Source organism: Athalia rosae, chromosome 7 (genome assembly GCF_917208135.1).
Source record: "Athalia rosae chromosome 7, iyAthRosa1.1, whole genome shotgun sequence".
Lineage (NCBI taxonomy): Eukaryota > Metazoa > Arthropoda > Insecta > Hymenoptera > Athaliidae > Athalia > Athalia rosae.
In genome coordinates, this window is record NC_064032.1 from 4,479,644 (window position 1) to 4,497,313 (window position 17,670).

At 40.8% G+C, this 17,670-nt stretch overlaps 1 protein-coding gene across 14 annotated transcripts in view; it reads left to right on the forward strand.

Moving 5' to 3' along the window:
• Window positions 1–17,670, forward strand: part of LOC105693112 (ras GTPase-activating protein raskol) — an 86,521-nt gene that overhangs the window by 48,089 nt on the left and 20,762 nt on the right. Inside the window, exon 1 of one of the 14 annotated variants that reach the window (XM_020854643.2) lies at window positions 5,082–5,225. The exons of 11 other annotated variants lie outside the window; for them this stretch is intronic. In XM_020854643.2, coding sequence (XP_020710302.2) covers window positions 5,111–5,225 — 115 coding nt within the window. In that variant the 5' untranslated portion in view covers window positions 5,082–5,110. Of the gene's footprint in view, window positions 1–5,081; window positions 5,226–9,007; window positions 11,926–17,670 lie in introns of those variants that run through there. 2 more of the 14 variants (XM_020854510.2, XM_012412840.3) reach the window with 2 other exon arrangements.

The following is a 17,670-nucleotide window of genomic DNA, read 5'->3' on the forward strand; positions in this document are numbered from 1 at the left end:
ATCTCTCCCGTACGCAACCACCCTTCGATAAATCGTCCCCGAATTTTTGTCAGGCGATTATTTTTCAAAAAATGTAAAAAATTGAGGTGATCTTCGAGGGGTTGAAAGAGAACTGAATAAGGAAGTTGTAGAGTGACGTGAATTATTTTGATTTTCGTTATTCTTTGGGCAGGACAAATTTTTGTCGATTTTTTTCTCTCTCTCTTTCTTTCTCTCTCGATCTTCGAAGTCGGGTGACTTCGAAGGTGTTTTTTTTCGCTTATTGATACGACGTCGCGTATCGTAAATGCGAATGACGGTGAAAATTAGTTAGTGAGTCATTTTTAAGCCGCAGTTTATGTTACGCGGTATAGAGGTACGTCGTATGTACGTGTAGATTCTTTTTTACTCTCTTTTTGTAATTTGACCAACGCGACGTTCCATGAGAGAGTTAAGAGACGAAACTAAAACGACGAGTTGTATGTATATATATATATATATATATATGTATATGCGGTGTGTAATTTAATGTTTTACATGATATACTTGCAGGTATACGTATATCCAGAATCGTCGTTTGCTCTCTTTAGGTCGTTCTTGAAGAAAATTATTCAAATTTTAACTAAACCGTGTCACGGACTCCACGGTTTGCCACCGACCGTTATCAAACAACTGAACTTCGTTAAACTCCGTAGGATCCTTCCTCGGTGACGTAAACCTCCAACACGCTGCAGTCCCGTTCTCAATTAGCTCCTCCGTGGAAAAAATCTGCAAAAATTTACCAAAAATTATTCGCCGAGCAAAAGCGAGGCATCCTCAACCTGGTTCTTTCACTTTTTTTGTTTTTTTTTTTTTTTTTTTTCTTTTCCCAAGATTATTTAAAATCCTTATCCCGGAGAAATTTTTTTTCTTCTTTTCGGCTCTGCGCCTCGGCGTTTTATCGCATTTTTGAACCCACCAACCGACGCAGTGCGTATCGGTAAGGTAGATAAAATCTGTCGGGATTAGTTGAAGAGGGTTTTTGTCGTACGAGTTTTCGACGTGTCCTGCACCTGCGAACGGATATCCTTACCGAACGACCGGGGAAACCCTTAGCCTCGATAAATATATAATTCACCCGCATCCTCTCGGTTTTTTTTTTTTTTCGATTTTCCTTTTTTTTTTTTTATATATTTATATATTCTCTGCGGACATCCCGGAAGGATAATTCAGATTCGAGTACCCTTGGAGGGCGGATTCGATGTTACAACGAATTCGTTAAATCGGTTCAATCGTTCGGTCGTAATATTTCATAATTTATTTATATTCCCGCATATCGAAGAGTAGATCGAATTTATAGTTCGTCGTGCAGATACGATAAACAAGCCTTTCTTGCCTTGGGACCGGCGAACTGCGAAGGCCAGACTCTGGGAACGAAACTTAATAACGTGTTTTTTCGGCCCAACTTATAGGTGCGCGTATTTTCCATGCGGTTTCATTTTTCAACGCTTCGCCGCTAGCGGCGAAAAGAAAATATCACGAAAATTAATTTTTTAAGCGCAATTGAACAAAGAAAAAAAAAAAAAAACCACATCAATCAAATTCATCGCTATTCTAATTTTACGGGGCAGCCGATATCCGTTGATTGGGAATTGATTATTAGAATTCCACTCCAGACGGAGTGACTAACGAATGACGATCCAATCGTCACCTGATCTAAGTGTAAATATTATTAGCGATCGATAATCGATGCTTAGCAACGTCGATTCTCCTTCCATACCGATCGACTTTCATATTTCGATTATCGTTACTGATGTTTATAATTTTTTTTCGAAAAACGAACAATTTCATTTCTTTTCTCCGACATGAAACTCGACGCTATCTTCCTAGAAATATATAGATTTTCTGTACACAACTCCACACGTATGTTTGCATATATTCTTGTTTATAAATAGCCGAGACGTGTATACGTGGGTTTGATTTAATACAAACGCGAAATGGCGGTGGAAGGGAGGTAGGGGGATAAAAAATATCGAAATAAAATAAAATACAAAAATAATGAGACGCGGCTCGAGTGGCTCTACAACCAAAACCGGCAGCGGCAGCACTAGCACCACCGACTACCGCAGGCTTATCATAATTTATACCGTTTGATAGGATAAAGTATATCGCCTCCAAAGTTATATGGTAGGTGTTCACTATCTGCACTCGCGTAACTTACACCGATTTTACACCAGCTGGGGCTGTTGGTCAACGTCGCTGCGGATAGAAAAAAAAAAACAACAAAAAAAAAAAATTAAACGCAAGCAAACCGTGGAGAAGCCGAAACGAAAGCAAATTTATATAATATAATGATAATTGATACCGACTTGCGACGACGATTTTGAAAATTCTTTTTTTTTTTTTTATTTTTAACCCCCGTCGATCGATTCGCAAATTATTTTTCTCCCCCTTCTCATAGTTACGCTCGATGAAAATTTTTGAAATCTGTTTTTCGAGAACACGGTAGGATAGAAGCTGGTTTTTATTCACGGTTGATAAAATCTATACGAAAATTGATTGATTATTATCAAGGTTGTAGCAAAAGTTTGATTATAATTTGAGTAAAATCGTCACGTTGCACATTAAATCAGTCGTCAGCTGCTATGTATATAAATACGGTATGTGCGTATTTATATATATATATTCAATTTTTATGTACAGCGAGAAAAAATTTCTTTCAACTGCCTAAAAGGTTCAACTGGTTGTATATATTTTTTAACGATCAAGATCTGTAGCAATTTATACCGTTTATACTGTACACCAGGCGTACTTTAAATATTTATATTAACGACCTACTACTCTGTAGTAACGGAAAAAGTGAGAAAGAAAGAAAAAAAAAAAAAATGAAATATCTTCACGTTGCCGGTTACAGAGACTGCAGTTTAAAGTTTCTCACGCGGAAGAGAGAGGAGAGAGAGAGAGAGAAAGAAAAGATCGAGTAAAAACTAAAAAATTTAACAAACGTCGAAGAAAAGGTCGGAATTTTTTTATCCCCGAAATTCGAATGTCATACAACGGGAAACAATCGATTGAATTATCGATATTAATTTTTTTGCGGTTCCGTACGTCGCACACGGAGAAAAAGGAGAAAGATAGAGGAAATTGTTTACGATAAAAAGGTGGGGTGGGGTGGGGGAAAAAAAAATATTAATAATAACAAAGACAAAGAGACTCAGTTCAGGACACAGGAAGTGGCATGCAGGTAGGGGCAACGCCAACTTCCGGTGTGGATAACAACGACAAAGAGGCTGGGAATCCTTCCGCCTTTTTGTAAAATATAATCTCTCCGTCTCTCTCCCTCCCTTTCTTTTTTCCTCTTTTTTTTTTTTTTGTTTTTCTTTATCTCCAGTAAATTAACGTTACAATATTCGTACACGAGGGTGATAAAAAAAAAAAAAAAAGGAAAAGATTTAGGGAAAGTGAAATGCAATATTTTTTTTCTCCTTTTCCGCGATGCGTCCGCGTCGCACTCGTTGAACGAAAAAAAAAAAAAAACAAAAAAAATAGAAAGGAAAATTGTCTCGTGCAAAAAAACTTTTTTCCTCGTTGTAAAGTTTTATATTAGTTCCATGAGTTTTACGTACGAAATTCCTGTTACGTGACGGATGATAGGACGTAGTACGCGATGATATGGGAAATAATGTCGTTTTATTGTTCCGCGGTCCGACACTCGCAATTAAATTCAATTATTTCATTCCAACGTCCGATCGGAGATCGTGTGTAACGATACACATGTACCTGCCTCGCGTTGTTGTTGTTTTTTTTTTTTTTCTATATTTTTTTTCATGAAATTTATTTATTCGCCTTCTTTTTTTCCATACTCGGAACAATAAGTCGTTGCACAACGAGTCACTCGTCCCCGCTACTCGAGCGTCTCTCAATTTACGTAATCCGACAATTTTCCGTCGCCATTATATTTCTTCTGATTTCTCATTTTATTCGTCATTAACCCCGTTGAATAATTGAGTCCCGCAGGACACGGACGTTATTTTAATCTCTATGTCCGTAGTGTCCTTGGTTATAGAACGGACTCGAAAGTTTTCGGCTGTTCGCGTTTCGTCTGTTTTGAAAAATCGCGGCGGGTGAATGAAGTTGGGAGCTTAAGGGGTGTCCTCTCGGTGTCCCGAACCGCGATCCTTGGATCTCTTCTTATCGCATGTACTTACTTACGTAGGTAGGTATGCGAGCCATTAGTTAATCCCTTCAAAAAGTTTCGATCTTTATCGTCGGTCGTTTTACCGCGGAGATAACTTTTCGACGATTCATTCGTTATTCGGTGAGCTTCGGTTTGTCGCAACGACGTTCGCGCTCTCGGAAGTTTTCGTTAACTTTTTCACCAACTTCGCATGGGTATATCGTATACGCGTACGGTATATTTTATATATATATATATATTTACTCATTTTACGTATACCTGCAAGTTAATAATTTTGCAATGAAACTTTCACGCGGCCCAGCTACGCGGCGGCAGGTACATGTGTAATCTGTTCGTCGTGTGCACTGAAACTCTCGACACACTCGACCCCTTCACCTCTTAACTTCCAAAGAACGCGGAAAGGAATTTTTTCTATTCTATTCAATTTTTATTCTCTTCAACCTCTGACAAGCGTAGGGCGGTTCTTACAGTTTTTTATTCTCTCGAGATCGGAAAATTCGTCCACGTTAGCACGGGTTTTTTATTTATTTCGTCTCGTGGTTTTCAACATTGTATGAATTTCTCTTTTTTCAATTTACATAAAATCTAGGTGTCGTATAAATATATATAATGTGGGTGTGAAGCATTGAAGAATGTTTTGTTTTTTTTTTGTCTGTCGTTGACACAAATTACATTAATCAAAAAAAAAAAAAAGAAAAGTGATTGAATTGTATAAAAAAAAAAACCGTAGATTCGGAGACGTTGAAAAAAGTGATGCGTTTCGTTTGGTTACGTTCCATGTAATGTGTAATATTATGCAAACGATGCAGCCGTGTGGGTGAAATAAAAACTTTTTTCGCATCTCTGTGGTAAAAATCTAGGAGGTGAAAATTTGAAGTAAAAAAAAAAATAGAAACAAGTTTGCGACGATCGTGCGACGAAAGAAAAAAAAAAAAAAAAAAACAGAAAAAAAACATGATGCAAAGCGTCGCGACTTCTGCTGACGCGGCTTCGTCGCCTGGCGGAAGACGTTTGTCGAGAAGTTTTCATTCCTGTCTTCGAGGGGCTGATCACGAAGAGCATGAATCAGGTATCTCCTTCGTTTATAGTGCGTTATACCCGTACTGTTTCACTCTACCAATTGCTGCAGCGTATGTAACCACGGAGTGATGTTATTTTTATTTTTTTTTTTTTTCTTCTTCGAAGATTTTTTCCATCTTCTTTTTCATCGGAGTAATAAAAACCCTGAGCTGCTGGCTGAGATGCAGGTGGCGGTTCGTCGTTATGATTATTAATATTATCTACAAACTCGCGGTGGCTACAGTTCACCGCAGTGCGGGTTCGGTGATATCTGTGTGTGTAACGTCATGTTCACGTGAAAAAAAAAAATCATGTTCTATATACAAACAGCGTAGCCGTTATATACAATTACTGATCAACGGTACATACGTTTCTTTTTTTTTTTTTTTTTTTTATTTTTTCATTTCTCTAGTTTGTAATTTTTATTTTCGCTAAATACCAACCGTGCAGACTTGATATCTCGTTATACATACATACATTATGGGGATATACCCCCATGTGGAATTGATTTTTATTCGCACCTGCATCTAGTCGATTTGGTTCGTTAACCTCTTGGGAATTCAAATAGGTTGTAATTGCGAACGGGGAAAAATCAGTATAAGTTCAACTCCGACACCTGCGGATCGATGAGGTGTGTATATATGTATACGGTCGCTATCGTATCAATTTTTCTTCGAACTTACGCACAGGGTAATAGATTTCTTTTTTCTTCTTTTTCTCTCTCTATGCGCTCGATTAATTAGCGCAGTGAAAGTCACGCGCGAAATGAGCGATGCGTTCAATTAGTTTTATTAACTCTTTTTTTTCTGTCCAATATTTTATACTTTTATTTACGGCGTGTTCGGCGTAAGGTTATATGACGTGCGATAAGTTTATTATCGTTCGTTCGAACTTTCATTCCATGCAAATACGATATTTCTGACTGCAGTATATTATTTTTAATATTATACTTTCACCCGTACCTCCGCAGCTGTAGCTGTAGGGGGATAAAATATATTAATCGAGAAATTTCCGTACTTTCCGTATACCAAATTAGCGGGACTCACTTGGAATGAAATTTTTTTTTTTTCTTTCAACAAACCCATAAATGTTCCGTGAATCATTTATTTGTCATTTCTTAAAATCCATCAATTTATTTATTTATTTATTTTTTTTTATTCCTTTCAACGTCGATAAAGTCTGGCTCTGTTTTGAAAAGTCGATGTGCACCGTTCGCTCTTTGCCTTATCGACGTTTGTCTCTCTGTAGTCGGTAGTAAAGGAATCTGCGGCTTTTTATATCCGTTTCCTTCTTCCGTTGAAATCTTCTTCGAACATCGCCGATGATCTTTGCTCCACCGGATACGGAGGATGAACGAATTGACAAATTTTTCTCGATCATCGGATCGAAAACATCTTGATATCGTTTCGTAGGATTTCGAACCTCGTTAACCGTTTGAATTTTTTTACGATTCTCCGAACGTATTTACTCGCGTTAATTAAAATTCACACGTCGGATCGCGTTCCGATGTGGGCCTTGCATAATATAATTTTTCCTACGTATATGGCGAACCGCGGTGTTCTCTCCAGGTTGTGTAATTCTAAACTTATAAGGTAGGTTTCACGTTGAACGTGACACAGAGCAGTTTACCGATCATCATTCGTATTCTCCTATCGTTGACGTAGAGTTGAATTTTTACTCGAGTACGATGACCCCCTCGCGATTCATTACAGTTTTGCGATATTAACTCGTACGGATAATATACACGTCGGATGCGAATCGTGTCGCCGAATTTTTCGCATTATTTCTTTGCAATTTTTTTTCTCAATTCTCTTCTCGTTCCGAAATTTTTTTTTTTTCGATTCCGGTTTTCGTCTTATTAATTTTTTGAAACGTTAATTATATCTATTTTACCGTAATTTATTTCTTCTACCGTTGGCTGCGTATAATCGATGCTTCCGATAATCGATTCAATACGCCTCATAGTCGAGATAATTCTATTTTATCAGCTATGAATTGTGACCGATCGATTTCACCCTCGATAGTTCGTGAGAATTAATTATCCCACACCTATTTTCAGATGCCGTTTTTTCACCGCATCTCCTAATTCGATGGGAATCGATAATTGGTGTGTCGAAATTTTGAGAACTCGATCGAACTCTCCAAACTAACATTCCTCATTTTTCTCGCGGACGAAAAAAAAAAAATAAACGAAGAAAAATAAATATATCCACGCGAATTGCATCCCCGTTATCTCGTGCGGGTCAAAAAAAAAAAAAAAGAAAAAAAAAAAACACGCCGCGGCGGTAGGCAACCCTTCTCGCGGGCGAGCAACTTTTCAACGCCGCACGTGACGAAACGATTTCACGTACGACGACGTATGTAAAATCGTATCGCTTTGTGTACCGCGCGATGCGGAAGGCTGATCACGTTTTTTCTTCCTTTTTTTTTCCTCTTTCATACTTCCTGCCTGCAGCACGAGGATCGTTTTTATCCGATACAATATTATAAATTATTAATCGTAAACCGCATCGTATTAACTACCGCTGTACGGGATGGTTAGCTGTTTTACGACAAAGATTTCCTCCTTTTTTTTTTTTGCCCCCCTCTTTTTTGCTCAAATTCAATTTTGATTTTTCAAGAGCCTGCGGTAAGATGGTGTTACTTTTTTCTTCACCTTTTTTTTTTTTGTTTTTTTTTTTGGTGAAACGAAACGAACGTAAAAAACGGAGAGGATTATAACGCGACGTGTTGTTGCTCGGGGTGTGTTTCGTATCTCCGAAATACTGTCAGCTTTTTTTCAGATAAACTGAGGTAATCGGGTGTAACACGAGGACTTTTATATACATATAATACAGCCGCGTTTCTCAGCCTTTCTTCGGTGTCGCGAGCTCTAAGTCGGTTAGTTCTGGTTTTACACATTTGCTTTCATTTTTCATACCTACGACGTCGACGCCGTTGCGGGCAGCCCCGTCTCTCGGCGCACCGCGGTCGCTCGCGCGCCCCTAGTCTAGTTTATTTTCAGCCTATTTTTATCACGGAAATCGAGTTTGACTAGAATAAACACAATCGCGCAGACTTTTATACCGCAAAGTCGAGCGAGGAAGAGGAAGTAACCGAATCGTGCGACACGACGCGATAACCCTTACGTCTCGCCGACAGGCGGCATAGGTGTGTACGAAAAAAAATTGGAAAAACGAAAAAATGAAAATCGGTAGATTTTTAAATCGAAGCGAAAATTGCGGCTCTCGTTGCAACGCGACCAAATATCAATTCTAAGCTCACGTGACCGTAGGTAACGTGTGTATATATTTCGATAAAATAGACGCACAAGTTGTCCCATTGTCATTGTCCCGTATCAAATTACACTTCATTGGTATACCATTCGTTGACGACGACCCACCGTTGTTACACATGTGATGTCGCACAATGACGGTCACTTTGCTGTACATACGTACGTACATTTTGTACCAGTTGACCCCTTCGCCGTTCGTCGCGTCCAGTCGAAATCCGAAATACTAATGCCAGCCGGTGTCCTACGGGGATTACCTTTATGCAAACTAGTTTTTATACATTTTTTATTCATATATATTATATGTGTATGTATACATCATCTACGACACTCCCCTATGTAACACGCATCTACATAAACGGCCGATTCAACTTCGGGGCTAATAAATACGTCACCTGAATTTTTCATGCCACTTTTTTTTTCTTTTTCTTTTTTTTTTTATTTATTCTAGTTCAGCCCTATGAAATTCTAATTTACTCCGAAACGAATCAGAGAAAAAAAGAGAAAAAAAAAGGGAGAAAAAAAGAGAAACAAATTTGAAAATCTAAAAACTTGGTTACCGGTGTATCATCGGTTCCCCTCGATTTCCGAGACGTCGGCAGAGAGATTCGCTTTTGCGTTTTCTTCGGCTCCCACGATCGGTAGGCGCGGGTGTCCGACTCCGAGGTATAATATTATACGTAAGTCGTTATTACTAGGGCTTCAAATTATTACGGTATACACGCGGCAGCTCGGTATCTGTATATATCGTACGCTTACAGACTCCGGTTCTTCAGGTACACAACGTCTCTACACCGGTATGTGTCGGAACACTTTCACTGTACGCCGAGATACGCGCTTGATTTGACCTCGTTAAACCGCGTCGGGAATAAAACGTCTCCAGATATCCTTTCAGACGGTCGTACGAAAATCGTCTTATAATCGTCTTATCGTCTCTAGCACGCGTTTGCGATACAAGCTCTTTGGAAGAAAACAAAAAGAAAAAAAAAAAACAAAAAAAAACGAGAGAGAGATGATCCCCGAGGAAGTTGCGCGGGGATCGTCGTCGTTGCCGATCGGTGATAAGTGTTACGAAAAAAATGTGAAGACGATTCCGGGGAGAAGAGATGAAGAGGAAAAAAAAAAAAAAAGAAAGAAGAACAAGGAGCAAAACGGTCGACGCAAGAAACGAGAGGAAAGAAACAGGATCCGTCGAGGCTAGAAAACCCGGATAAACTGCAGCGGGCATTATCGCGCCGAGCGTAGACTACGTTTTACTCGCTGTACAAACTCCTTGCATTCATCACACGTTTCTTGTAACGAAGTGCGAGATGCTCGAACACACTGGTGCTCTCCCCCAGTCAGTCTCATCTGGGCTCCATACAACGAAGCGATTTTTCACGCCTCGCTCTCCTAAGGATCGCCAGACGTGTGCGTGTTCTCCGACTGCTTCAGCTGGAATGGAATCGTCGCACGGTCGAAATTCATCGGTAAATCGAAACCTCTCGTACCCCGAGACGGGGGACGGAAATTTCGCCCGGATTCCGTAGATCCCGAGGAGATCGAAGAGCGACGAAACGAAATTTTTGTCCGCACCTCCTCAAGAGACGGTGGAGGGAAAAATCGAAAATCGGCCGATCGATCGAACGATGATGCAGTAACAACAGAGCCCGTGTTGCTCTTCGAATGTCCGTGGAACTTCGGTGGAACGTAGCGTACAGTTGGTGCAAACCAGCGTGTAACTTAGTTGATGAAACCACCGTAGTCGGTGCTGTTGTAGGAATTTTACTGTAAGGCCAGTAAGAACCGACAGATATCCACAGGGCTGGCGAACGAACGGGTCGGCGGTGTGTGTCTGCGTGGTACCCGTTTATCGTTATTCCGAAACACGTACAGACGCGGTTGGTGTTTATTCGTTCGTTTTTTTTCTTTTTTGTAAAAAAAAAAAGTTTCTCTTCTCTTCGATTTTCAAACCGTTCACCGAACATCGATCGTCGCGCGAAGCCTTCGATCACGTTCGATCGGTTCGTCGATTCTTTGTTGAAAAAAAAAAACAAGAAAAATCGGTTTTTCTTCCCTTCACTTTCAATTCTTCGGCCAATCTTTACGAAGCGGTTTGTAAAACAATTGCGGTGAAAAGAAGTTCCGGTGCACGTGAATGTTATTCAATTTTCTTGAATTTTTTTATCGTCAACGTCAAGGAGTGCGCGAAGAATGTTTCGCCATGTCGTACACGACAGGTGATACGGTCATACCGGTGAAGTGATAAGGATATACGGCAGCAAAAAAAAAAAAGAAAAAAGAACGATATCAAGTTATTCAGCGATTATCATGACGCACGGTTGATCGAATAGTACGCGGTCGAAGAGGGAGGGGGAAAAAGAAAGAAAAAAAAAAAATCGAAAGAGGGGAAGAAGAAATTGTCGGCGATCGAAGATGTTGGCCCCCGTCGAGAGCGCCGAAGATTCCCCGAAGAGGAGATCGACGTTTTACGTGTCTCTGGAAGGCGAGTCGAGACATTCGGCGAAGATACCGAAGACCGGGGGGGCAACGACAACAACGTCGTCCTCCGCGGAGGAGTCGGCGGTAAACTTCACCTGCAACACGTTTCCGATCGGTAGTTCTACGAAGAACGCGCCGCTGCCCGGCGTCGTACTATCGCGTACGTTGAGCTCCGTCAACGCTTTCGACAAACGACAGGAGGTGGAAACTGCGCCCGAACCTTGCGGCGGCAAGGTGCAGTCCTTGTCCAGGATATTCGAAACTACGTCGGGAAAAAAATATTCCGCCTGCGGTACGGCGACAGCCGTTCCCCCCGCTCACAAGAGTCAAACCGACGAGCCGAAATCTGGCGGCGTTAAAAAAATCGAAAGGACCAGGTCGTTCAAGACCATAGAGAAATTTCAGAGCAGATTCACCGGCAGGAAACCCTCCGCTGACCTCCAGTCGAACCCCCAAAAAAAGGAGGACGTCGCCCCCGCCGCCGCCGCAGCCGTCTTCGCGGACCTCGAACGGAAGGACAAGCCCGCCAACCGTCACGGGGTCTTCGAAAAGGATTACAAAAATAAATTCAACGGACTATCGGCCGGCGATCCGAGGACGGAGTCTCCGGCGCCCCGTAGCAAGGTGGCGGCGACGACGACCACCGCGAAGCCGAAGTGTTCGGACAACGCGAAAATTCAGACGAAAAATTCCGGGACCTTCACGAGCCTCATTCGGAGGACCCACAGCACCAAGTTGACGAGGAGTTCGAGCGCGTTGGTCAGACCGAACACCGGTGGTAAATATTCGTCGGCCGATGACGGAGTTCACGGCAATCAGGTCGAGCGATCGGAAACAATGAACGATCAGCAGAGGCCGGGTCATTTCGATAACTTGGATCGCACGCCGACACGAAAAACCTCGATATTGTTCGCCGACGGGGAACGAGCCGAGGAAGCGGAGGACGAGGTGCACTCAGGTACGCGAAACTCCGAAAATCGATCAACTCCCGCACGTCGAGTTTATCGCAATTTTTAATTTTCGTCGCGAGGTCGTGTTTCTTATCGGCCGAACGTGTGTTTTTCCGAATGCCTTTATCGCCGACGTTGGAATAACGGTAGCTCTGTAATTTTAATCTGTAAAAAAACAATCGCTAGCGATTATCCGTCGATTGTGAATTTCGCCGGATCGCTTCCGAAACGAAACGCGCCTCGAGATTTTTGGGGAGCCCCCGTCGACGCGGGCGTCCCCACCTGCCGTCCGTTCCTTCGGGGTATTCGTCCTGCCCCCGAACATAGTCGGACAGGTAAAGGTACGGAAACCGTGAGGTAAAATACACTCCGCTCCTCGTAGCTTCCTCAGAAACTCCCTCCGTATTTCTTCGACGAACCTCCGATGCCGATCCCGATGGAAAAAGGGTCCGCTAAATCCTCGCGGATTAAAATATCACGGGCAAGGATCGGCCGAGGACGGGGTAAAAAAAAAACAAAACAAAACAACGAAAAAAATGGAAAATGGAAAATAAAGGAGCGATTCGAATCTGGAGCACGGGGTGTAGGAATTTTCTACTCCCCTTCGCTATGACGGGAACAATAAACCGCAAAAAAAACTGATTTCTCACGGCGGGTATCGCGACACACGCACTCGACTTTTCGGGACTACGTTTAGTCCCGGGCACTACACGTTACACACGCGCGCGCGCGCTACGTTCCCCACCGCACCCCGGCGATTTTGTCACGGTACAACAATGGGTTAATACGGGGCGTTTAGAATTTCGCGCGTTGTTCATATATTGGTACAGGCGGCTTTTTTTTTTTTTTTTTGGGTGTGGGCCCCCGAGAGGATCGACCGACGGCCACTATACTATAGAAGACACTCGTATACAGAGAAATTTATCGTTCGCTTCGGGACACGCGCGTTGTCTGTGTCAACTTTGATTTTTTTTTTTATTTTCATTTTCATTTTTTATTTACTGCGTACGCTTCCTTTTCGTACCGACCGCCCTACGGGTCCACCCCATTGTCACGGAATCGCCCAACGATTACACCAAAATTCAATATCAATTTGTTGAGATGACGGTGCAGCACGTGGACGGTGGAGTACGGAGTCCCGAAAATTCGTATCGATCGATTTTACCTATTGTGTTTTCGAAAAAAACTGCGTCGGCAAAATTTTTTTTACTTCACTTGCGATACTTCGCACTACGTTCGAGCGTAACGATTATTTATTTATTTTTTTTTTACTTTTAAACAAACTATTAAGTAACGTTATTTTCTATATACATACACACGTGTATACTTTTAACGAGAATGCGCATCGCACGTGAATTTTTCATTGCGAAAGTATGTCGTATATCGTGTTTATTTTTCTCTCTTCGTTTCTCGTCTCGTTAATTTTTCGAACGCTCGTACGAACCTACTATATAGTTACATGAAATAAAAATCTCAGCCGACCTGCATCGTCCTAGTCCGATGTAACAGCGGCTCGAGTCGTTGAATTTTTCCGTTCGGTTTTCTCGTCCGTCGTCCTCCCGTTCAGAGAAACGAAGAATTTCTGGTCGCCCAGCCGCTCGTGACCACTCCTAGATAAATATCGAACGAAAACGAGCGGCGACGCTCAACCTTGAATCAATGAACATTCGTCGCGTCGCGTCGCGTCATCTCCAATCAATTCCAATTCCCTTGCCGCCTTTATTCTTCTCACCCCTGATCCGCGAACCCGTAATTCACGCTCACGCTACGGTATATCGCCGGTATTGTATAACGCGCGTAATATGGTATCGGAAAACTGGTGCATTTATTTTTATTATTATTATTATTATTGTTCGTCTCGAATCCGGAATTGCCTCAGACTCTGAGATAACGAATTAGGTACGCGGTAAGTTCCATTTCAAAAAAAAAAAGAAAAAAAAAAAGAGAAAAAAGAATCGAAAAGTTACGACGTACGGCAGCGCGCTTCGTAATCGGTCAAGTGTTTCTTCCGTCTAATGAATAAAATTTACGAACCCACTTCGGTAACAATAAAATGAAAACCTCGTTCGGTTTCGTCTAATCTTATCGCTTGAGTACCAAGTTTTTTTTTTTCACTCGAAGAACCTGGACCACGTATATTACATACTATAATCTCGACGTGTGAGAAATATCGTAAAATAAAATGAACAAAAAAAAAAAAATGAAGAAAAAAAATGAAAATAAAATAATTACAAAGTGCATGACTAATAGAAAAGGGGGAATATAGTAAAATCCGGACGCGTGTGATTCAACGGTGCGCTGCGCCAGCGGTGAAATATATCGCGAGACAGACGTTTGGTAATAAGACACGTTTAGAGTCCGGTTATAATTCTCCGATCGTGTAAGACACCTTTTTAACTGTACATACGTACGTACGGCTGAGGCGCTCGGCGAACTATACACACTGTACGTTTAATCTGCGTCGGAAGCTGACTCAAGGCTTTCGTACCACAATACAACAACGCTAAGAAAACGTGGTCCTCTCGTATCTCTCCTCCCCCTAAACCAGATCGAACGACAGATATATATATATCTTGGGCCTAGAAGTGAACGGCTCGTTTTATTCGATTATCATTTTTATTTTCAATTTTTTTCTTCGTACGAGGCACTGCAAAGATCTCTCGGCCCCGTCGTGCACTCGCACACACGCGACGCTTACAAACCAGTGCCGATGGATTTTATTTATTTCGCACTCGGGAAAATCATTCGCTTTTGCGTTGTGCGCGCAGCTTATACGGTTGAATATAAGTCGCGCTCGATTCGGCTCTGGTTTTATTAAACTTTATTATTTGAGCCGTAGAGACTTGATCGCCAATAGTTTTAACGAGCTTGTTATTCGTTATCTGCTTCGCGGTACAACAAACCATTTCGATATCGATACACCGGAACCGGGAAAACGATTCTATATGGTCGTTCGTAATTCGATACGAAATTCGCTAGACTCCGATCTTTCGAATATTCGAATAGGAAAATTTCAATCTCGTCTAATTTTGAATTTTTCGACGGCGAGGCGCGTTCGGTACTCGACGGAAGAGAAAAATCTGGATCACCGATCTGGTGTGCAAGGGCTGATTTTACATACGTAGTACGTAATATTTATTCGATACCAGGGGTCACCGTTCCACTGATCTCTACTGCGACCCTTTTTTCTTTTTTCTTTTTCTGCTCCCTATTATGCCGGCATAGAGAAAAATAAATAAAATATAAACGCACGTCAGCTGTGACTGCGGTGCACTCCGTTTATCTACGATGCCCTAAATTTATATATATATATAAATACGCGTATGTATACATATACCAGATTAGTCGTGTGTATGGTACATAATCTAGTTGGCATCGGAACGATTTTTGACGGACAATGGAAATAAATGCGCCGTTTGCAGTCTAATAGGTACTGGTTCAATAATACCCCATTTACTTCTGCATTCTACCCAACATACATACCGTTCGTTATGTACGAATTAGTTATGCCAAATAAGTATATTATGTATATTAAAATTTTCGGGGGATGAAAATCGAGGCACCTATGTAATAAACTCGTATGTATACGTATATAGAAATAGAAAAAACCAGTTTCACGCGAGTGCTTGGGGATGTTTTTTTTTTTTTTTCTCTCAATTTTCTTTTGTGGGTTTTTCTAACTTTTTTTTTTTTTCAAATTCAAATCACTCGTTCGTTTATTCCTCGTTCAATTTTTCAAGGGTTATTATCTCTGTGTTGAATCAATTAAGGGCGTGGCGTGTATAATATAAAGTGGATGATTTTGTCAACGTGGTCAGATTTGAAAATAATATTTATCTCGAATAAATTTTCCCTTTCTATTCGGTCGATAAAAAACGGGGAAGTATTATGAAAATCCACGACACAAGATTCGCATATCGATACATGACGTAGTGCGAAGAGACGGAATAATAAAGGAGAGGAAACAATGGCGTTCGTTGCAACGACCTATATATGAATTTATTTTTTTTTTTCCAATATCTTTATTTTCATTAAACAAAACGCGTATGTAACACGCGGATGATTTTTATCCGTTATCAAGTTCAATTTGCTGCTGCAGTTGCGGGACGGACGTGACGTCACTTTTATAAACTCGTAATAACACGTGTGTAATATATATACATATATATATATATATATATATATATGAACGTAAAACGCACTTGAATGATTTTGTTTAATATTAAATTATGTAACTAGTACGATAGTTTACTTCCGTATGAGATGTATGTATATATATATATATATAAGTGCAATGCGGTATACATAATTCGTTGCGAACAAGTTACTCGGCATTACGCAATATTTTCATGGTATTATACATATATATACATACATATCTATGTACCACATACATTAACTAACGAAAAGTATTTCTGTTACGTTTTAATTAAAATAAATAAATTAGGGAGAGCGCGTTAAATTCTCTTTCTTCCGTCTCCGCGGCGTGTATCGCGAAATTTCACCGCAGCAAAAAAAAAGACAAAAAAAAAGAAGAAAATTATCGTTATTAATTGTAACGAAAATGGAATAATTACCGTTATCTAATTCGAACTGCAGCTGCCTTATACGTCTAGCTTGGATCGTTCGTTTAATAATAATAATAATCATTTTTTTTTTTTCTTCTTCTCCTCTTTCTCACGATTTCTCATTCCGATGCGACTTTCTATCGCCGCGCTTGTATTAAATTATTTAACACTTCACCGAAATTGTATCGAAGAATTAAAAATTTTTACACAAACTAATTAGTCTCATCGGATTACGTGTACGTACGTACGTACGATCGTTCGCCGCGTTTAAATATAAATTCGCGTCGTCGGTAGGAAAGAAATAGAGAAAATTTTCAGAACTATGACCGGTCTCCCGGTCGATTTATGTGTAGTTGCATCAACGGTGACCGTCCGCATCACCGTCCGAATGAATGAATGTGCACACCCAAAGAGAACGGGGGGGATTCAACTTTCGACGAACTTATTTCTGGAAATCATACGAACGCACGCGCACACACACATATACATATACGTATATACGCGACCTATGATCTACGTACACACATTCGTACATCCTTTCCTGTCTTCTCTTTGTCGCGTTATTTTCCCTACACAGATTCCCGTGACTCACGTTCCATCTACACGGTACCAGAGGTTTTCCTTGTTTTTTTTTTTTTTTTCTTTCTCTCATCTTTTTTTTTTGTTTACACCGGTATTTTCCCATGGTGTCATTGCTCCGTTTATTCCGATCGTAACGACGCGCCTAATGTCTCTCGAATTCGAGAAAGACAAAAAAAAAGAAAAAAAAAACAATATTTACTCGAAAATTATTGTTAGGTTGGGTAAGAAAAAAAAAAAAAAAAACAAATGCAGATATATTTTTTGGGATTATGTTTAAAGTGAAAAGAAAAAAAAAAAAAAAAAAAGTTTCCACGTAAAGTTAAATATAGGAACTCGAAGTCATGGCTCTGCGGCTCCGCGGAGTCACGATATTGCAGGCAGCTTTTTGAGCAGCTTTCGTTTGACGACATCCGGTTTCCTCTACTGCGTATATATATATATAGAGAGACGTACGCACTTACGCACCCATCTACCTATATTATACGCGTATTTCTTTCTCGCTAATAAGCTGCTGCTGCTGCTGCTGCTGCGCCGTTGCTACGAATTATGCAAATAATTTAACAAAGGCATCGCGAAGCGGGAGCGAAGTTTACCGCAAGCCTG